The 23,145-nt window shown below is 42.3% G+C and overlaps 3 protein-coding genes across 3 annotated transcripts in view; 1 reads left to right on the top strand and 2 right to left on the bottom strand.

Annotated features, from left to right (window-relative positions):
• COLEC11 (collectin subfamily member 11) overlaps window positions 1-8,912 on the bottom strand; it is a 38,853-nt gene extending 29,941 nt beyond the window's left edge. The window contains exon 1 of the mRNA XM_009634273.2: window positions 8,848-8,912. The gene's annotated coding sequence lies outside the window, so the exon portion shown is untranslated. The remainder of the gene's footprint in view (window positions 1-8,847) is intronic.
• A 7,667-nt stretch (window positions 8,913-16,579) lies between these two features.
• RNASEH1 (ribonuclease H1) overlaps window positions 16,580-23,145 on the top strand; it is a 20,166-nt gene continuing 13,600 nt past the window's right edge. Inside the window, exon 1 of the mRNA XM_035889898.1 lies at window positions 16,580-16,584. The gene's annotated coding sequence lies outside the window, so the exon portion shown is untranslated. The remainder of the gene's footprint in view (window positions 16,585-23,145) is intronic.
• On the bottom strand, window positions 16,605-23,130 carry RPS7 (ribosomal protein S7). The gene is made up of 6 exons (XM_009634271.2): window positions 22,932-23,130; window positions 22,527-22,598; window positions 20,819-20,962; window positions 19,241-19,305; window positions 17,306-17,456; window positions 16,605-16,686 (listed from the first exon to the last, which is right to left on the bottom strand). The coding sequence occupies exons 1-6, from the start codon at window positions 23,103-23,105 to the stop codon at window positions 16,609-16,611; spliced, it is 684 nt and encodes a 227-aa protein (XP_009632566.2). The 5' UTR covers window positions 23,106-23,130; the 3' UTR covers window positions 16,605-16,608.

Below are 23,145 nucleotides of genomic sequence, written 5' to 3'. Positions count from 1 at the left end.
CAGAAGACAAAAACCTAAGCAAAGCACTTTAACGAGGCTAGAGGAAGAGTCAAGACAAAAGAAGAGACATAGAATGTAGACTGCTAGTGCGAAAAACACAAAGCAAAAGTGAAAAAACAGAGAGACCTGACCATGGGCGAGTGACAGAGAAAGGACAGAGGGAGAGATGGCACCATCCCAGAGTCCAAGTGGGCGGGAGAAAAGCTCGCTTTCGGTTGCCCCAGCATCCTACTCCTCACTGAAGAGGAGAACAAACACAACAGAGAAGAAACAGCTTTTGCCCCATTTTCTCACATATTAGATATGCAATAGCTATGTTTAAAAGAGGTTCTAAGAATAAAGGGAAGCCACTTGACTGCTTCCCAGTCCTTCCCCTACAAGTATGACAGCTCAAAAAGTGAACCACAAGACAGAGCAGAGCTAGCATTAGGAGATGCCTATTTATCAGGGCAACTTTGCTTTGATCCAGATCTTGAGTGAGCAGGTTATAAGCAGAAACCTTGGGTGGGATTCAACCATTCTGGCTTAGGACACTCAGTCCGAGATCACCCTGAGCTCCCTGTATAATCAAGTCAGAGAAAGGCACCTTGGCATGGGGATTAATTTCATCCTAGTGCAGGATAGATAATTGACTCTGGAGGTACCTCTTCATTGCCCAATATGACTAGCTCAGCCTTGTAGGTACATAAGGTTAGGTGAGCAGAGTCCCAGCATCCCTAATTAGCTAAGCCAATCAATGGGAGGGCTAACAGCCACCTGGCTCCCCCGCTGCAGCCACACATTACCCTCCCCTTCTCTGTACTGTCACCAACCACCAGCTTACCCCATCATGAGCTAGCGCAGGCTGCTACGCCAGCAGAAAGCTATTCTTCTTTTTGTAATGTTATTTTTCAGTTGATTTAGTTCCTTGGTTCCTGGTGAGGGTAAAATGGCCATCATTCCTGTGAAAAACGTTGCCAGCCAGGGAAAGAAATGCCCTTGGCAGCAGCTGAGATGGCCTTCAGTGCGTTACAAAACTGTGCCCTTGCATGCCAGCAGCATACAGAAAACAGAAAGATGCACAAGTGATAGAATTAAAGGGACTAAATTCACCAGGGGGGGGGAAAAAAAAAAAAACCCACACCAAAACCCAGCACATAATTAGAGTGGGAACATTTTAAAAAGGAGAGATATGGCAAAATACCAGGCTGCAATGGAAAATAATATCCAGCAGAAGATACAGAGCATAGGAGATACAACATGACGCATTTTGCAATAGCATGCGAGCCACTAAGAGTCATGGAAATGATCCAAGAGTGTTATCCTCAAATGACAAGGACATACTTCTCGGAATAATATCCTCAATATAACAACATACCATGGTGCATAAGTGTGCATGATCAAAATCTTGCATTTGAACTGGGGCAGCATCAATGCAATTTCAACAAAAGGTTATTTTTATTCTCAGGCTGGGGATCTGCAGAGACCAAATAACACTCTGCATGTGATCCTGTGCTGAACCTTTCATAGCTCTCTGGGAAAAGGAGGGGAATAAGTTATACAGGTGACAACAAAGACCAACAATACCTTCAGTAAAATGACCAAGCCTCAACATAAGAGAAAAATTAAGAGCATCAAGAGCAAAAAGCAAGCCTTGCAGCAAATACAGCCACCTATCTTCACTGGACAAGTGAAGGGTGAACTTGATAGCAAAGATACTATTTAATGTCCTTTCACTCTTAAAGCCCTGAGACACCTTTCCAAGTGCAGATAAAGGAAAGAAGACAAAAGGAAGCACCTCTCCAGATTAAGAGAAAATACATGGTTGGTACACAGAATTGGTTGTAGAAGCAAAATGCAGGGTGAGGGGTGGGGGGGGAACACACAGGTTTCTATGAGTCTGATGTGATTTAGTAAAAGCACGTGCAAAGATACGCGATTGCTGCAGATGACTAGACATTAAGTTCTCAGAAGTCAAACCGTTCTTACACTAGTATGCTACAGCAGACTTTCACTAATCAGTCTCTATCATTGGCAATAGGCATGATCCTATGTATGCCAAATGGAAGCCAGCTGAAAGAATATCATTCAGTGGCAAAACATTTCCCAGAGCAGCTCTTATAACAACATGTGCATTCAAAATCCTTTGCCATGTACAACACGCTGGTCTGCAAATATTTTTTAAAAATTGAGAAAAAGTGACTGCATGCAGATTTGAGATGCTTTTGACAATCTCGTTTTGAAAAAGAAACGTGAACTCAGAAACAGAATGTGTAGAACACAGTTTGCAAATGAGGGTGTTTGTCTGAATTCATATAAACTGAAGGGGTTACTTCCCTTACTCATATACCACAACGCTTCTGTGACCAAAAGACTCTTGAGGATGACAATTCCCCTTGGGAATTTTTCCTTTAAGTCCTTCCATCTAACCAACCACCCTGAGAGATTCCTTTATTTTAATAAGATACATTTCTAGGGAAGAATATAACAAGCCATGTTAAGTAAGCCATAACTACTGGCATCTCCACCTGCTTTGGTGCTCAGCAAATTCTCTAACAATAGCAGCAGATGCATCTTTCTCACAGCTGGAACACGACCGGAGGCCAGTTGCGCACAAATTAAGCAGTTGCACATCAGCTAAGCAGCCACCACTTGAACCTGGCATGTATCTGTTCAGCATTTATAGGGCACCTACAGGAACAAAAACTAATGCTCTTGCTCTGATTATGCAGCTACCAGAAAAAGAAAAGGCTTCAGAGGTGTTAAAGACCACACTGACCTCAGCCTGGCTGAAATCCCAGCATCTGCCAGTCGACTTCAGCAAAGGAAGAACAAACAACAACAAAAACGAGACTTGCCACAGTTACTCGCTGCTGCCAAAAAGGTAGGGAGCAATCAACTCTTTTAAACAGATCAGAAACTCCATTTATCCAATGCTGTAGTTGCAACATTTCACATCACCTTTCCTAAAATCGAGGAACAATGTGAACGCAATCACATGCAAACTAAGTCTAAATGGGCAAATGCATGCTTAAATAGAGAGTTGCTTAGAGGACAGCATAAAAACTATCATGACCAGAACCATGAACAAAGCACCTGACGGACCCCGGTGTCAAGAGCCAACAGATCTGTTCTACATGAAAGGATGCGCACGCATCGTTGTAGCTGATATAACAGCCTCCCTGGGCGTATCAGGTTGGCATTGCTCACACAAGCTTGGCACACGCCATCCAGAAACTAAACTTGGGATTTGCAAGACGTGGGATGCCCAGCTGGTCTCTTTTCAGATGAAAGGGTTACAAGTTGACAGTAAAACTGCCCCGACACCTATAGAGAGCACTCTTTTTGAAGAGTATCCTGAGTTCCCATTATACCCATAGCACTGTGGAAGTAGATGTAGCAGTGGGCACGGTCTGCGTAAAAATCAAAGGTCATTTAAAGCACTTCTGGTATGTAACCTATTTACCTATCTCTACAAAACTTGTGAAGATAATACAGTTGCCTCCACATATGACACGTAGTTTAAACTCAAATAGTCCAACCTGAATAATTCTGGAGACATGATACTCGAGACATGGAGATATGCGGAAACTGGTAGAAATTCTCACATTCTATCTAAAAAGAATGTCCACAAGGACTTCTTTAGGCAAATTAGGTGCCTCTTCGCCATTTCCTTAACAAAACAAGCAAAGATTATCTGTTAATGCTCCGTGAAGAAATATGCCTTGTCCTTTCAAGGACTTCCCTTGAAAATTCAAAAGAAAGATGGTACGGAAAAATATATCATTCTCCCTTGAAGATTTAAGATTTAGGATTACGTTCAGAATTATTTAAATGGAGCAGACATAAGGAAATAGCTCTGTATGTTGTCTAAGGATGTTAAACTAATTTTGAACTATTTAGTTATAAATTACTGTTATATGCCCATGCATTCATGAAGGTTTTATATAACATTAATAAAAAAGAAAGGAAAGTAGAGAGTGACTATAGAGTTTTTGGCACTCCACAATTACAAGAAAGGCAATTCTGACATGAAGGTATTGAACAGCAAAGGAAGAAAATAGAGGTTTTTCAGCTGCAGCTCGTAACATGGCTCTCATTACATCATCTCACCTCATCTCTGCATTGGCTGTAAACTGCAAGTTCATTGCACAACTAGCGAGAAACATTGCAAATGCATCTGTGGATGCTGCCGACAGATCCACCACCCTGGCATCTCCACAGCACGCGCGAGCATCGCTTCTGCTCTGCTGCATGTTCTCGGTATCTGTTTCCTTAACATTTCTTGTACGTAACCCCACTAACCAGCCAGCCATCAGAGGCCTGCTTTCTCATTAACACCATTCTGACGAGATAGCTCACTGAGACACATTTCCCTTTTCCTATGTAAGAAGATATTTTTTGCTGTTTCCTGTGCTAGGCCTTCATTACATTCTTGCCTGATGTTTTTATTTTTATTGGCCGTAATTACCATGCCATCTAACATTGCCAGTTCCTTCACATATTAAAATCCTTCTCTGATGATAATCATAAAATTCTACTTATATTAAATAATGCCCTTACAAAGACTTCCATGCTTTCTTGTCTCCCTTTTACTCTGATATAATCAACAGCCTTTGGTGTACAAGATTCATTTAAAGAAAGAAGTGCTTGTGAAGCCTTTTAAAATGGATGTGAGTTATTTTGGTGCCTTCTTTAGTGAAGGTGAACATCTTATGAACCCTTCAGTCTCTGCACAGTGCGTTCCTTAGCCAGCCAAGCACTACTTCATGTAAGCTCTGCTGTCCAGCCCTCACAGCAGAGAAACAAGCAGACTGCCCCCAGCATTCAAACCAGATGGAGATCAAATCAACCCCTGATCTGTGGTCTCTTGGAGGCCCGCAGGCTATTTCTAAGGAGCCACTAAAGATGAATAAATGCATGCCTATTATCAGCAAGGTTCAACACCTGCTCAAATCATCAGCACCAGCACTGGAGAATTTGGAGGGATCCACAACTAAGCCTGAAAGTCACTCAAACTGAAAATCTTAGAGTGCTATCTGTAGGATTTCTTGTTGTTATTATTTATGCTTATTCCACAGTTAGTGAATCATATTAAGAGGACCAAAAAAAAAAAAAAAAAATACAATCACAGAGTAGCTATGCTTAAGACAAAAGATAGGCAGCAGGAACCTGACCACAGCTATGGACACAGCTTCATTCTTCAAGGTCCCCACTCAAAGACCAGCCAGAGTTGAAGCGGTTTCTCTTTCCATCTTTTGCCCCCTTTCTGCACCCTTAAGCCTCCAGATGAGAGCTGCCTAAGTCAATGCTGGCAATAACACTACCACTGAATCTGTATCTGTGGCCTCTTCCCAAGTCCAAACAAAGCAGCCAAAACCACCTCCTAACAATTCAGCCACCTTAAGAGGCAGGAGGTTTTGCCAGAAAAATTACTTGGGTGCCTAAGCTTTTCTTACTGCACAGACCAGAGATGGCCAAAAACTTGCCTGAAGAGAGTAATAAGACACTATTCTCCCACCTTGCCCATTTATGCCCATCACAGAAACACATCCAAACTCCTTCAGTTTCCCTAAGCACACCGTAAGCAGGAAGATTAATGGAAAACACCATCATTCCCTTCCAAAACATGGTGGGGAGATGTCTCTCTCTTGCAGATTAGCTTCCTACAGGAGCGCTCATGCCAAAGGAATAGACTTCCCTGGACTGCTTAGGCTTTCTCTTTTTTCTTTTCTAAAATAAAAGCAGAATCAACATTATAAAGTGTCTTGGGAGCCATGGATGCAATCTTCAATGTTCAGTGGTCCCACTTCCGAATTACTGTGTCAGTTAGTGACAAGGGCACCTTTCCAGCAGATGGGAGGTGGGGGGTTGAAGAAGTGCAACGAGCTGCGTGCAGATCTCCCATTCCCAAGTAAGTGCTCCCAGCCAGTGGGTTATTACATGACAGCTGGGTAGCAGCAGCCCATTTTTCAAAGAGAACCACAGAACACTTTTTTCAGAGCCAGTTTTCAAAGCCTCCATGTCTGAAGGACAACTGGGCACACATATTCAAGGCGAGGTTCCAGTTTCTGGAACTCAAGTTCCTGCAGGCACTTGGCACTAAAGGTTGCGAATTTATCCACTCCCACACCCAGCAGAGGGAATCCCAGAGCATTTCCCTCAGAAGCATTTTCCAGATAGCTGCTGTGGCCATCACACACTTTACTGGCTGCAGTGAGCCACTTTCTTCAGCACTTAGCTCTCCTCCATTTGCTCCATATAGCACATAAATATTGTGGATTCTTGGTCTGGAGCCAGGTATCTAACCTGCAGCACTGTGAAACGGTTTCTTCATGTCCACGTTTCATTTATATGCTTTACTGTTGGACTAGACGATCTTTAAAGGTCCCTTCCAACTCAAACCATTCTGTGACTCAGTGTAGAAGGAAACCAATGTAAACCCTAAAACTCCTCGCCATCTGTTCTATTGCTGTATTCCGGCCCCCAGGACACCCTATGGACCTTCTAACCAATCTTCTGATACAGTTGTGAAAAAGCAGCATCCAAGCAGTCACAGCAGCTAAGGATCCTTGGATCCTAATAAGAGACTGGTACAGTGTTGAAGAACTCTAGCAGACCAACTTCCACTCTCTTCTTGCCTACAGACATCTTGTACACCTATAGGCAAATCACCCAGGACTAGATTTTTCTGAAGAGGCACTTCGATGGGTGAGATGAGACCTTCTTGGATTTTCAAAACCACCTCTTTCTAAAAGCTTCAGTCTCCTAGTAGGTTGTTTTCCTCTTGACTTAAGAGTTTACCTAACTCTTAAAATCCATCCGTAATCCCTTCCATCTTTCAGTTCCAAATATATAAAATGGCGAACTTTTAGCACGAAAGTTGGCAGAAGCACTAACAAAGCCTTTGAAACATTTTTAAATGTTCTCTCCCATGTACAGGTGTTTGCATGGCTAAAAACGTCAAAAGACTTTAGGCCTTCTACTGACATATCAAACCCTTTTGAAGGGTCCTACTCTCACGGCCCACAAACAGGACAGTCTGTGGCTCAAGTGCAAACCAGAAGCGCTTGAATTTTAAGAAGCTGCCAGCTAGTTATTGACCAGTAATGTGAGGGGCTGTGTCTACAGTTGATGCCTTATGAGCCCAGTCTGTGCCTCTTTCATTAGATGACCTTTCCCAAAATACATCCTAACTCTCCTCTCATCAAGGGAAATGAAAATGGCGAGACCCTGACCACATGGCCTTACGGGAAATGTTATGGGTTCCGCCGTGAAGTCCAGCCAGCAGTGAAATGCAATGCAAAGCACAAACTACACTTCCCAGGAGACACCATGAGAATATTTTTGGCTAAACTCTGCTGGCTTTCAGCCAAAATACTGTGACAAAAGAACTAAACTATCCCGGAAAACTGACACTTTTCTTTAAAAAGCTACTTTGCCAAAAGCCTTCCTACTTCAAAAGGATTCTGGTTCAAGAGTTTTTGGACAGCCCTAAAGATGACTAAATAAGAGTTTTAGAAACAGTGTAAAATCACTCAAAAGTAATCAGAAAAAATAGCCTCCAACATAATGTACAATGTGCTTCCAGAGTGCAATTCTCTGCTGACTCTAGGACTACGCCATGTTTAAAAATGCCATTTTGACTATGAATTTAAGTTACATATTCTCTTTCATGTATTAATTAAACCAGTAATTTCATTTTAACAGATACATCTAAAAATTTTCTGACAGACAGTCCAAGCATTCTTAAGAGGAATACTCAACTTGGAAGTATTACTTCTTGTCTGCAACATCTGCATACCTTATTTATGCTGCATCAGTAACATAGCAAAATTTTAGGGATATGTCTAATGAGTTGTCACAGATTAAAAGATCCTAAGATCCTAATATCATTGTTATAAGTGAGACCTTTAAATCAGTGTTTGTTTTATATTCTCTGATCACTATAATGCCTTAAACGTTCATGATCATGTAAACTATCATACAGACATGAAATATGAGAAGATCTCAGCTACAGAGAGGGAAACATGGGGCAACAGTTTTTACATTTGCTATGTTTTTAAAATCTTTCAATACCCAAGGATCAAAGTTGCAGTATTCCCAGTCCAGAGGCTCTTTCTGTTTCACCGTATAGCAAGTGAAGTTGGGTATTTCAGTTCTTCACAGCGATTTGATTTTTCTAGAAAACAATCCCCCTCCTAAATTTCTCTGCCTATATTAAGCACATACGTATGTATGCACAGAGGTTAGAATGGAAACTCTCAAGTCTCTTTATGAATCCTATTTTTCATATCTCATGACTGAAAAGCAGGCATGTGGCCTTCTGGTTACTGAAATATGGCTTACGCTCACATTCCAGCTCATTTAGACCAAGATTTTATATCTTTACACATCCTTAAATTTCATTAAGCATTCCTGTATACTACTCCTTCCAACTTGATCTGGAAGTAGAAGGATGGAGATAAGCACTTAGCATTTCCAAAATCAAACTGATATTATCTCTTACAAGAATTACAACCCTTTAAGGAACTGCAGTAAGTTTCAATTGTAGAAAAAGTTAAAATTCATACTCTGTTTTGTCCTTCCCTGCTCAAAGGAAAACGAGCTCTTCCAATGGCATTTGTACATTTTAAACACAAACCCCTCACTGAACAGGAATTCAGTGATCTAACCCACATGGGTGCTTCTCAACAGAAAGGTCCAATGTTATCTGACAGAATCGAGCGAGCTCTTGTTTTCCTTACCTCCCCCTACCCTTCGGGGATCATCAGTCATATTCTGCCACTTACAAGGCAGCCCCCTAACAAACATCCAGGCTTTTTCTTCGACGCGCTTCTAAAGAGTGAAAGTACAAAAGCCTCTTACCTTACGGTTGCTGAGAAAACGGGAACTGCAGAACGCTCTGTGCCTGCAGGGACACTGCACAGATGAACCTCATTGCTGCTGTTTACAGAAGTCTGACAGTTTTTAATTTGAAAAGAGGTTGTCTTTTGCTTTTCGACAGTTCAACAAATCAGACAAAACAGTTGCAAGTGTTATCTGTAAACAGCTTCCTGTTTGAAATAGATCAGCTGTCCTGCAGGACAATAATTAGGAAAGAAGTGTGGGAAAGCTGAAGAGGTCCATGATGTAAGCTTTTTATTTTGGGAATGTACTTTTTTGGGAATGCACTCTTACTCTCCCCTCCTCCTCTCTAGCAGAGAACCCCTTTTTAACCATTTACATCTATTCAGCTCTAAGCCATGCATACACACCGCCCAAACATCACTTTTCTTGCTTTCCTTCAACAGATATAAAGCCACACAAAATGCGGCACGGAATATGAGCACCTGATGTGGATAATTAACACACTCTCCCCTTACTGAAATCCTCTCCATTCTTGCAGTTGGCTGTAGCATTCTTGACTTGTTGAGTAAAACCTGCAACTACCTCAACAGTCCACAGTATCATAAATGCTAAATTATCCACATGGCAGTCTTCCTCACATAATTTTGGGTTTGTTTTTGGTTTTGTTTTTTTTTTTAAAACACCTTTTGATACCACTTTCTGTGTCAAGGGGAAGGGAAAAAAAGGAGACAGGAATCCTTCACTGTCGCTTCTAAAAAGTTGTACAATTCTAGTTTTCATCTTAAACAGCTAGACTAATTTGAGCTCTGGGTAAAACACAGTACTCCACATAGCTCAGGGAGGAAAAAACTGGGGCCAGCTGATTGCGGGAAGTGGGAACATGTCCCTCTGTTACAGCAGTTTATACTTCCAACAGATATTACTGGCTTCACCATCAACTTTCGTTTAGTGGTGGGATGGCTGTGTTAAGTTAACGGTTGGACTGGATGACCTTAAAGGTCTTTTCAGCCTAAACAATTCTATGATTCTAACTTTTGGGCAAATAAGAGAGTCTTCTGACTATACCAGTTGATACCTTCTAATAAATAGCTGGTATATTTGTAAGGCTGTAGCTCTAAGCTGCTTCAACAAAAGGAGGCTCACAAACCATCTGCCCCTACCCCACACTTGTGCCGCTGTTCCCCGCTCCCAGTTTCTGCAGCTGGTGTTTGAAGGGTTGTAAGCGAGCACCCAGCAGGGTGGGAGCCCGGGTAACTCCCAGTGTGTGGCCTCTTAGAGGAAGACCAGGATGGCAGCTAGGGCAGCGGCAGGAGGTTCTCTTTCCATCTTCCACAGTCCCAAGACCAGAAAAGTATCAGAACACCAAAAAGGTTTTAGACTGAAGGACTAAAGAAAGCTGCAACAGGATTGTGTGTGTGTTCACTTCTTTACCACCCTTCTGACCCGCTCTCGCAGAAGGTGCACCTCCACTCCATTGAAGATTTCATGCTGCAGTGCAGGTTGATGGCACGCGGTACTCATGCAATCTTTTCCCATTTTCCTCATGGCATGTTGTATCCTCTCTCCCAGCAAACCTCTCCCCGGCCCTGGGGCATGCAACCTCCTTCCCTGCCCCAGCTCCTGCTTCATCAGCCCACAGCACCCCACACCCTGAGCAGCTTTGCTGGTAAAGATGACAAAAATGGGCACAGCAGGTATCACAGCACTGCAGGGGTAGTGGTGCCTCATACTCAGGACTCACTGTGGGCTACCTTCATAAAGGCAGACCTCTCCTAAACCACCCTGTTTCCATGTTGGGCTGGAACCTAACTACCCTCCTCCATTGCTATTAACACACGTCAAATGGTCAAGAAAAGTTAAGAACTGATGCTCGCTTCCACATTACATGAGTAAAGAAAGGACAAAATAGTACAGTGTGAACATAACTGTGCAAGGACCACACGACTCTTAATTTGAAAGCTCAATTTTATGCATACAAGCCCCCTTAGTTTGGCAGGAGCAGAAGGCAAGTTGCAGGGTTGGGCCCTTGCAGCATTCTGTTGGCAGCAACTTGCCAAAAGAAATGTTTGATGTAAAGAATGCAGCAAAGTGACTGCAGTCCAAGCCTTTTAAGATCGTATTACGATGACAGAGGCAATGTCCATTTACATACATATCTACTCTCCCTGTAAACACAGGCAAATAACTTTGAAGCCAGAAACAGAATTCAAGGGAGAAATAGAGCCATTTCAGGGAAAGTTAGTAGAAAAGGTAGGATTAAACACTGGGGAAACAGAAGGGGAAAATGAACATAAATGACCAGAGTTCAAAAGGAAAGGGCAAACACTGTAAATGCAGTAAAAGTGTTTTCTCTAGGAAAAAAGAAAATATGCAAGCACATTGTTTTCTTTCACCTAAGAGAGAGAAAAAGGGCAGTCCCCTTGCAGAAAGGCATAAGCATCCTTCGCCCACCCAGAAAGCCAACTGGAAGCTGTGTAGCCCCATTGGTGCATCATCCAAACTGGGCTACTATGTGCAAACTGGGGAACTGATGCATGGACCACACGGGAGCAGCTTAAGCCACCACCAGGTCGCAACAGCTGTTGGCTATTAAGCTGAAGTTTTTCAATATGTTAATACGCCTGTCTCAGAAACTGTAGCACCTCAAGAGCTGATTCAACAAGTCTTTCAGCCACCCTTGCCAGATGGAGAGGGACAGAGGCAAGGGTATACAGCAAGACACACCAGCTAGACCAGCTACCTCGGCTTGACCCACAAGCCAACATTCACCCAGCCTTTAAACTCAGGTTAAACACCATGTTGACACAATTATAGGTAGAAGTCTTGGATTGAAACCAACCAAAACCACATAGACAAAAGCAAATTGGTTGTAAAAGGACATGAAAAAGTTTCTGTTAGAAGACAGGAAAAAAATATGTTAGGAGCCTGCAGGACAAATTCTTCAGGGCCCTCTTTCCACAGCCAGTTGGCATTATCTTTGTGTCTGTAAGAGGATTAAACATAACACCCATTTAAAAACACAACAGCTATTTAAAAGGGTTGCTGTTATGAGAAGATGACAAGGCCCTAATTCTCCCCTTGGTTTGGCAAAACATCCAATGGTATCAGCAACATTGCCAATCAGATTTTCCCAGATCAAAATTGCCAATACCCAAGCTCCTTAATAAATCTGAGCTCAATTGCTGGAGCTCAGCTTAATGCAGGTGGTCACAAATACTCTTGCAGTTCTTGTAAGTAAGGGCTGCTTCGTTAACCAGCCCTTAGTAAGCTTCCCAAGGCAAACTCCCAAAAGAGGCAAGGAGATGCAACAGATCTGTGGCTCCTCCGTGGTACAGATCTGCACACCGGCATGCTGAGTGCATCCCCTCCTCTGCTCCAGAGACAAGCGTACTGATGTGCCCCATTCCCTTTGGCTTCACCTATCAGTAATTGTTTAGCCAAGAAAATAGGGAACAACTTTATTACATGTCAAGATTCACCTGGTAAAAACCAGTCTGTAGAGCTGCCCCTGTGAGCAATACCCATCTGAGCCTCCTTCCCTTCGCACCGCCCCAGAGGGCAGACAGCACCACTGCACCTCTGCGGGCAGCGAGGCACCAGCAGCTGTCCTTACCACCTCTTCCGTGCAATACACGAGATGTACGGTGGGAAAGGTCACTGCAGAAACAGCGACGTGGGTTTAACTTTGCAGCTGTGTAAAATCTGGCCTTCAACTCCATTAGTGGTGTTGCACCAATATTTTTTTTTGCATAAGATTTCTGAGCAGCATTCACTGCAGCAGTAGTGCTTTTTCTGTTACTCCCTGTCTCTAAAACTGGAATAATCTCTTCAGTGCCTGGCTTTAATTCTATCTTTGCTGCTCCAGGGGCAGATCAAAGCTGAGCCAGGCATGTCACCACAATATCCAATAATGAAAAACATTAGCTATTAATCATTTAGCAACACCTAGCAGCAACTGCTTGTTGCTAAGCTTAAGAATGATTTTCCTGGAAAAAAGAAAAACAGTAACTGGAGGGTAGAGGAAGGGATACCTGAACTTCCACACTGTAACAAATCCAACAAACCTTCTCCTCTTGATCACAAGACATAAATAAGATCCTGTACATGTAGCTCTCTGTAGGGAACAGAGCACGAGTACAAAGAGATGCTCGTGTCACCCCTTTCTCTTGCTCTCAGCAGAACGCAGGTTTTTCACACGAGCACTCTTAAGGCAGGCAGTGAGAGGCACAGCAAAGCCACTTCGTTGTAAAGGGGTCAGCTGTTTGCACTGATCAATGCTGCAGTCAGGCCCACGCGGAGGACAGGAAAACTCACAGTCCCTCAGCCTAACCACAAGGCTTCTTTTTATGAGACTTCATGACTTTCGGTAACCAGTACCTTTTTTTCTGCCATTCTGATACACCGCTAGTGACGTAGAAAGCACATCCCACAAAGAGGAAAAGGTCTAGCTTTTTGGCATTGCTCTGGCTTTTGGATGTAACAGAAAACCAAACTCAGGCCTCCCACTTAGAAAATTTAGGAAAAACAAAGGCATAGGAAATAGATTATTTCAGTCCGCAATGCAGGAGCGATAGCATTTCCTTTAACACTGCTTGGCGTGAGGATCACTGCATTGAAACTTGACAGATGCTCCCACTTACACTCAAGGGGGGCTAATCCGACATGATGTTATCACGCATCAAATTATCATACTAATACAAGATAGGTCAAGCACGCACCACCCAAAACTTCAAGCAAACTCTGCCACACTAGAATTGTGACACATCTGCACACCTCTTCAAAGGGGAATCAACAAGGAGCAGCCTTCCTCACAAACAATACTTGAAGACATTTGTGGAAAAGATTCACATGGAATAAACAATGAAAGCTCTAATATCAGGTGCAAGTCTCAAGAGCACCTAACAGATGTAAAGCCCTTGCTTCTCCTTTTGGGCTGCTACAGGAAAGAATCAGCCCTTTTAAACTCTTCAGTATGTGACTGTCTCTTCGCTTGGACACTACCCATGTACTACTGCTGCACAGGGTCTCAGTACCGAATGCCCCACCACTTTTTCGCACAGACTGGCTGGTAAAACTCCCGAGGAATCACACGTTCAGAGTTCAACTGTGTCAGCGCATGAAAGGTACAGGCAAAGTCTAGCATCATCTCATATGGAGCCTGTTTAGGTTAAGGTAACATTTGACACCACTATTCCAGCAGGCTCATTAGCGCTTGACCAGATGGCACCAACTGACTTTCCAGATTGCAGGCATTCACTTGATGTGCTTGTCAAGGGACAGAGGGAGTTGTCTGACTGTATCACTGACACTAACACACAAGGGAGTCCATGAATAAAGGTAAACTAGGACTAAAGTCATTTGCAAAGCACACAGCCTGGTATTTTTACGCCACAAAAAATCCACTTTTACTTGAAGCTTAGTTGATGTAAGAACCATAAATGGCTTTGACAGTGTTATCCTTTCACTCAAAGAATTTGCTTATGGGGCCATCACGGGCCTTTGCATTTCATACAGTTCAAAGGGCTTGCAACAAGAGCCAAGAAAAATCTATAGCCAGCTGGCAATGCCTGGGAACATTTGCAATCTTTACATTCAGTTTACTAGATTCCTCCTCCCCCTCTTACCCTCTCCCCCAGTGCTTCAAAACTAGAAATGCTATTGACATTTTTATTACCATGAAGAGATCAAACCTGAGTCACATTTTACCATGAAACACAAAATGCTGCATACTGAAGCCTGCTGCCTGAGCATCACCTCTTCTTGCAGATGTTACACAGCCCCAGCAGACTCACCAACCTTGCACGGAAGGTAGTTAACATCTGGTAAGTCTCCAAATACTCCCCAGACTGCTTCTTCCAACCCACACCAGCAAACAGCTATTTGCACAGGCTACCATCTGTGATCATTGCAGGAGGAAGCTTAGTAACATGTCTGGCTTGAGACTAGAATTATTTGTGGGGCGGGCGGGGGGGGAGACTGGGGAGGGGGTGTTTCAAACCTAAGTAATACCCATCTCAACAATGAAAACTTGAATTCTAAAGTTCTGGCACTCTTCCTGCTGTAAGATCTTTTGCGATTACTCCTACTCTTGTGATTACAGGATTCGGGGTTATTATATACATACAACTCCCCTCATCTAATTCTAAGGAAAGTTGCTGGAATTCACTTCTGCTGAATCATCCAAGATGAACAATAAATAGTTGAGGAACAAATAAGGAAATTACACTTCAGAGACAGAAGTCTGAAAAGGAGAGGAAAAGGCATTAAGGTAAGCCAACTCCTTCAAAGATAAAGCCCGCTATTTTGTGCAAACATCCAAGCCTTGCAAGTAGCAGGAAATTAACCACCAATTGCAACAGGGCATGTGTATTTTCCTTATTCTCTTTGCATTGTCTGCACCAAAAGTAACAGCATATGGCTATCTGTCCTGCCCTACTCAACAGAAGTTATGGCATGACTTAAAACCCTTCACTTTTCAATGCAAAAGCAATGCAGAACTTGTTTTAACCTTTTAGTTCTTCACAGCTGAAGATGACAGGTATCAAATGGGAAGCAACCAAAACCACAGTAAATGGGAAAAGTAAGTAAAGGTACAAAGACCCTCAATAAGTGGCACTTGTCCTCCATCTACTCTCAGATAGGAAGATGCAAGTTATTAAGAGCTCCTGGTATACAGGCTGTTACCTACTTAGCTCTCCACCTAATAGGCTGTCTCCATAATTAGGTGCCTTTTACTGTATTAAGCACTTACTCTTAAGTAACAGAATAGCCTGTTCAGTACAGTGAAGTACTAAATTCATATAAATTGCTCAGAAAATTTACATGCCCAACTCCATGCTCCCCCCGAGCTGGGAAAAAAACGTTACTTGCTGAAAATGTTTCTAAACATAGACACATAAGTCAAAAAGGCAGCGTTTTCAGGACACCATCGTGCAGCCTTTGGCTGCTGTGATACAGCTAGTCCTTCCCCACCTCTCCCCATATTACCAAGCATGTAGTAAATGTTAAAATAACACCCGAAAAACCCCCAAACATTCCAGCAGTCATTGCTTCCCCCTGGCATATCTATCCCTGCTTTCAGTTGTTAGCCAAGAGAAAGGTTACCTCAACACTGATATACAGACAGACATACTGTGATATGGAGATACAAAAATCCATGATTTCTGAAAGCAAGATCAATACTTAAAAACTGTAGTTTTTATCCAGCAAGGTAGTCAAGCACTCATTGCAATAAAGGTGAAAAGCTGCAGGACCTGCCTTTAAGTAAGAACTGGTACGTAATTTTGCCACTTAAAGAGCAAGAAAGCTACCTCAAATTCAAACTATACGTCCCCCAACACATTTCCCAAAAACTCAAAACCCCTTTTCAGATGTCATTGCTCCATCACCTGCTATGTAGATTTCTTCCAGTGTCAGGAACACGCAGGTCTCCAAACAGTATTCTTGTGTGCAAAACTTGGGGAGTTCCACTCTAGAGTAATTCTCTACATTCTCCCCAAAAGGTGAGTCTCAACATACTTCAGTTTTTCAATGCCAATTCTTTTTGCAGACTCTGGACTCTTTTGTCCAGAGTTGTGTTGTGACAGTGCCAAGAACAACCTAAGAGGGCTACCATTAAAACATGGCTGACTTAATACTTTGATACATAAATGTCACTCATCCAGACAGCAGAGGAGTCCCATGAACCAGTTAATCCCCATCTATGTTTACGGAATTAAAAATGTAAATGAAATTACTCTTGTTATATGAACAGTTGTTTATTCAGCCATTTTTTGCACTTTACAGCTGGAATTCTGGAAATTCAAACACCACATCTTTGCCTGTGAGCTTCTTGTAGACACCAGAAAATGTTTCCACCTGTGAAGACAAACAATCTTGATTTATACATACTGTGTAAGGAAATAAATTCTATGTTAACATACTTTAGGTACTACTCTATTTCCCACTGCCTCTTCGCTCTGAAGTGAACTCTGAGGGTGATTACTTTCTTCTAGATTAAGGTAGCTGAGCATTTACACAGAAGACATTTTCTGGAGAATATTTGGAACCTTTTGGATTTGCAACCATAGCAGACCCACAGAAAAAAACCTAAGGACCTAAGTGATGGGGGACTTCAGGCTGTACCAAGCACATCTGTTTAAGGTCAAAACTAAGTGCTTCAGTTAAACAAAAAAACTGAAAGCCAAAACAACCAAAAACCCCAACCCCCCAAACAACCAAAAAAACCCCAACAAAACACTGTCTGTTCCCCTGAAGGAACCAACTTTACAATCCAGGGGGTTCAGCAAGTTGAACTAGAGCCTTAGCTCACAACTATCTTGCCTTATTTTCCAGTATCTTACTCCAAATACAAACAGAAGCATCTCCATTGCCACAAGCCAAAAGGCTGTCTTTTGCTATATAACATAAGCAGCCCCTTAGCTATGTCAGAATGCCACCCCATCCTGCATAATAAAGTGAAGTTTTTTTTATTTACCTTGTGTTCAACATTGTTCTGTTGTGCTTTGTCCAAATGGACTTTTATGAGCCTGCTGCCATCCAGTTTTACGCGGATTCTCTTGCCCACAATTTCACTTGGGAAGACCAGGTCTTCAAGAATGGCATCGTGCACTGCAGTAAGCGTACGGCTGAAATGCCACATTTGTATCATTAAAATACGTCCTCTTGCCAAATTTTCCAGTTTGTCAAGGCTTAAACCTTCCACAGTATACTTTAGCTGAAAATTCAGTGGTGTTTTTTTTTGGTTTTTTTTTTTTTTCCAATGCCGCAGTGTGACAATACACTTTTTCACAGGTCGTACAAAGTAAAAGCTAAATTCTACACTGAGTGCAGAAACTTAATGACTGCACGAGGGGAAAAAGTCAGTAGCTGGGTTTCTGACCTTTTAGACCACATGTCATTCTGCAGCAACAGCCCCGAAACTTTCATTTCTACACATCTGAGGAAGATTTTATTTAAATCAGAACCAAACTGTCCCATCTGCAATTTTGCCAGAGACACTCACTGGAAGAGTTTAAGAGTGCAAGTATCTTCAACTACACAGAGCATGTTCATAGGAGACCTAGTTTTGAGAACGCTAGTTTCTTCATCTGCCTAAATGCAAGTGGCATAGAACACCAATGTATTACAGGAAAAGTCTAGCTGGTACGTTTAGGCCATGCTTAGAAGACTGTTTGATTTCTACATTTGTGTTTTTGAACTGTCCAGAAGTAAGCCAAAATGAGAAAAATTATCTCAGGTTATTTTGTGTATGAAGCTAAATGTCTAGTAAGATTTCCAATTCCCAATCTGCAGTTTCAAGTATCACTAGTAACTAAGACCTGCGTCTACAGCAGCATTTCAAACTTGCAAAGATTGGGGTAGCTAAGGGAGACAAAAATCAGTCACATTTCTGTGCTTCACAATACACGTATCAGTTTCACAACACTATTAGCCTGATCTAGTCTCAGGCTGAGAATGGGACAATCTCCTTCCACGCTCTCCCTCCCTCGTGCTGGAAGTGGCAGCATGCTACTCACATACACAGACGCCAACTTCTCCACTCACTGTGCAATACTAGTTTTAATGTAACACAGAGAAAGTCCTCCAAAGGCAGGGCTGCAGCTAGATAAGTACTTGAAACCGCACTTTTAAAATCCATGCCTAAGGATTTCAAGATACAGTAATAGATATGACACAGGTGTAACACTGGGACTGGGAGAAGTTACAGAAACATGCCACGTTATGAAGAGGACAAACTTACAAGACATAGACTACATGATACAGTAAGATAGAGAATAGTATAGAAGAGGCACTGACTTACAAGACATAGACTACATGATACAGTAAGATAAGAGAATAGTATAGAAGAGGCACTGATATCCACATAGGCATAGTAGTGTTGCATGTCTAGCAATAAAGACACTAGATGAGAGCAGGGAGGCTGTTCAACACAAATTACTACACTACTGCTGTTAAATTCATACCCGGAGGGACTACTCATACTACACCCCTCCTCAGCCACTCTCTCCCTCAATGCATCCCTTCAGTGTGCCAGCCCTGCCTTCTATGCAGTCTAACATGTGACATGGCTCTTGCTACAGCTTAAAAATATAATTCTTCTCAGCACACTGTGGTAACAGAGACAGCAGGTTGCGGTTTCTTAAGCTGGTATTGCTGGCTAAAAACTGGTTACAGCTGTAGCTGGAAATACAGATGGGAATTCTAAGAAATGCAACACCGTACCCAAAGACAAGCTTTTTACTGCACCCTTTAGCAGTCAAATGGCAGATACGATTTCAAGCACTATGTGAAAGGACAAGACCATCCCATCACTTGACTTGACTTCTCAAAAACTCAACTAAACATCACCTGACTAAACTACCAAGTTGCAAAAGAAGGCTGTCATATTGAATCATTATGATTTACTTACCTCCTGGGACGCTTTTGCTTGTTTTTTGTGCGGCTTTTTCTCGTTGGCTTGGGCAGAATCCTTCTCTGTTAAGGAAAAAAAAAAAAAGGCATTTCTCAGTATCTAGTGTTTACAATTAAAAAACAGAACACATGCACTTCCCCCCCACAGAAATAGATGAAACACCAAAGAGGGAGACTTAAGTATATCCAAAGCTACATGAGCAGTAGAACCCGATATTACTTGCAGCAGGTGAAGTACTGATACTGCTTTATTTCTCATCTACTGATTCAGTGCACTGAAATAAAATATTTGTATTTCATCTCCCCCATGAACACAACCAGGGTAATTTACTATGTCACATTAGCAATCTGAACACACTTCTTTGAGAACAGAAATCTCAAAAGAATTTTGTGATTTCTGTTAGATAGACCCTCCGGTGCAAAGCAGAGTAGTAAGCTATCTCAGTCCCACAAACAGCTAAGTGACATCTGAGATCAAAACACTAGTTTGAATGATGAGATCAAGATCAAACCCTGGCTTAAATGTAATCTGTTCCAAAAGCAGCATCTAAAGACATTTATACCATCTCGGATCAGTAAAACTTATTTTCTACTTCCCTATCTGCAAGGGTAGAAGTTTTAAAATACTGACTTTTAGACGCAGGGATAACCACCTGCAGTATTTTCCACCAACGCATCACAGCTTCTCCATGACTGTATTCACGATGGGGTTACTGTAATCCAATGACTGGGTTGCGTCACATTCAAAAGCAACAACACTTCACCTACAGCAGAAGAACTGCACATATTTCCTTCTAAAATATGGATTACTGAATTGACAGGGAGCTCACAAGCACTTAAGTGAGCCAGAAGCACTACAATAGAATAAGTCTTCTTGGCCACGTAAAGATTCAGGGTAAGGTGCTCCAGTTCTTAAAATTGTGTTACGGAGAATTTTTGCTAGAAAGAGCTTTAGTCTAAAAGCTAACTGTCCACTCCACAGACAGATCTCCAGAGTTTGTCCACCCCTTAATACTGCCAAGAGAGTCCTCTATCACCTTTTCATGACTTATCTCCTTCCATAAATTCAGAACTTGAGTCATTTTTTTTCTTCCCCTCCTATTAACTCAAATTTTAAGTGCTTCAATTATCTAAGTGTAGTAAAGCTTCTATTAATATTTGCTCCCTTTTACTTTCAAGCTTTGCTTCTCAACTTCTGAAGGAGTAAGAGAGGCCAGAACAAGAAAGTTGTATCCTCCTCCAAAAAGCTTCACATCTCACCAACTCCACACAGCCTTGGCTGCTAGCTGAAATCATTTTAGCTTACACCCACAGAAGGGCATTCATTACATTTCCTGCTAGTACAAAAATACACATTATATCATTGTTACCTCAAACGGACAAGACAAGGGTAGTGCAGCACTGGAATAGCTTATCCAGAAAGGCTGTGGAATCTCCACGCTTGCATGTTTTCAGGACTCAGCTAGACAAAACCTCATCTAATGTTGGCAACAGTGCCGCTTCATCCATGAGGCTGGAATAGATGACCTCCAGGGATCCCTTCAAATAAACATCTTTATGATTCCAAGTGTTTTACCTGAGCAATGAACACCACATGCTTTCCACTGAATTTCTTCTCCAGCTCACGAACTAGCCGCACCTGAATCTTCTGGAAGGATTTCAGCTGAGGAACTGGTACGAAGATAATGATGGCTTTTCTGCCACCACCCACTTCAATTTCCTGAAACAGAAGTAGAAAGTAAACATTATCTAGGGGTCGAGAAGCAATGTTTGGTTTCATCATGAACCCTCTGAATACAGTTATTTTATAGTCTTGCTTACAACTCTGAAGAAAAAAAGAAAAACCACACATCAGAGAGCAGTACCTGTTTTAATGCATTTAAGAGCAAGCACTAAACAGAAAAAACTGTCAGAGCACTTGCTTAGCCGTAAAGGAGTGATTGAGCAATAAATCCCACCCCTCCTTTCAGAGTCACATCCTCTGAATAGCAAAGCTCATTCTTTCTGCAGGATAGGACTCAGATACTAGAATCCTAACTACACATCACATCTGCAGCGGTACTTACATGCTGATACAAAGTTACAATAATTATTTGCCTCTAATGCAGACTCTAAACAAAGTTTACAGTAATAAATCTCTTATTTTTGAGCTACTACTTCATGGAAATCATCTTACGTCCAGCACATGCCAAGGCCTGCATCAACATTCAAACAAAACATTTCCTGCCCCTCCGAACGCCAGGTTTACATCACACCAACATGGATTACTTTTCCCCTGGTTTGTTTCTCCAATAGTTATCAAAACTGATAAAGTTTGTATAGGCTTACAAGGTGCTTCTCCCACAAAATTAAATGCAGAGACATCCTCATTCTCCAACAGAATGGAAAGCTGAATTGTTTTTCAGCAGCTATGTTCCCACACAAGCTAACTCAGATGCCCACGGGAGATTTCTCACAAATGAAGCCAAGTAGCTAAGCGAACAACGAAGACGTTTTTTAGAAACTGCTCACTGAGGACAGTACACATTGCTGTACTGCAGCAGGGAAGCAGTTCTTCTGAAGGCCCCTGAACTCGTACACCGAGCCAACTTCTGCATTGCCAGATTCTTTAACTTAACTCTAAGCAGTCATGCATCAGTGTTTGCATTGGTGGGCCTGGGCAAGAACCAGAAAGCAACCTACTTAAGTTTTTGGTTGCAGCAACCAGCTTCAGAAGTTCCGTCCAGTCTCCAAGGCTGAGAAGTTCTAACACTAATTTTCTTCCTCCTTTTCCATAGTTTCTTCTTTTTCTTCCTTAAGGTTTCAGTTGCCTTTATAAACTACTACCTTGCTCCACCTCTTATCTTTTACTTAGTACACAAAAGAGAATTTACAACAGACTGATTTTACAGAGTATTACAGTTTGTGTTCCTCACAGAGATTCTGCAATGCCTACATTGCCAGCCAATATCCACACACAAAAAGTCAGTTTCAGACCTCAAGCCCAGTTCGCAGAGACAGAAAGTAGAACTACCATTTTTAAACATACTTATTTAAAACACCAAACTGCTATTTGAGTTTTTACAATGACTTTTCAGACCAGTTCCTAAAAAAATAACTGTTACAGAATCCTACACGTTAAGAGCACATACCAGAAGATGAACCACAACAGCACACAGTAAAACAATTTCAGGCTATAAGAATCAGCTGAAGACACCACTCATTTAGTACATTAGCATTCACAAACATCAAACACACACAGAGCAAGTCACCAAGCAACTCTTTGTGGAGAAGATCTAGCTTACCTTAGCTGCTGTGATGTTCAACTCCCGCAGCTGAGCTTTTAAGTCAGAGTTCATTTCCAACTCCAGCAGAGCCTAGGGAAGTGAAGTTGCAGAATAACCCATTACATACAGTTCAATCCGTAAGAACCCTTGAGAGCAAAGTCTGTCCACAGTGCCAGAGAGTGGCTATGCACTGTTTACCAAAGTCAATACCCAAGATCTAACTTCCTGTACACCAAACTGACAGACGCAAAAAGTTCAGTTGGTGGGAACACAGGCTGACTGCCCCAGCTCTTAAGTAAAACGAGGAAAGAGTACACATTTAGACTGCGTCGCCCTCTACGTTTAAGCTCTAGACAACTGTCACAACACTGTCTCCATTAACTTGCAGTCAGTTACCGAACAGCAGAAGGAAAAGACACGTACCTGGGATATACCAGACTCGAACTCGTCTGGCTTCTCGCCATTAGGCTTCACAATCTTTGCGCTGGAGCTGAACATGGCCTTTCTGCAACGCAAAAGAACATCTCGGTTGCCACCGGGAACACGCCTTCTGCTACAAACACGGCGAGACTCTGCAAGCCGGCCGCGCAGCCGCATGCTGCGAGGCCAAGCCAGAGCGAGCCCCACGGGCCCCGCG

The sequence above is a fragment of the Egretta garzetta genome, unplaced genomic scaffold, assembly GCF_000687185.1.
Source record: "Egretta garzetta isolate BGI_Z169 unplaced genomic scaffold, ASM68718v1 scaffold62, whole genome shotgun sequence".
Classification (NCBI taxonomy): domain Eukaryota; kingdom Metazoa; phylum Chordata; class Aves; order Pelecaniformes; family Ardeidae; genus Egretta; species Egretta garzetta.
This window is presented reverse-complemented; position numbering and strand designations above follow the sequence as displayed.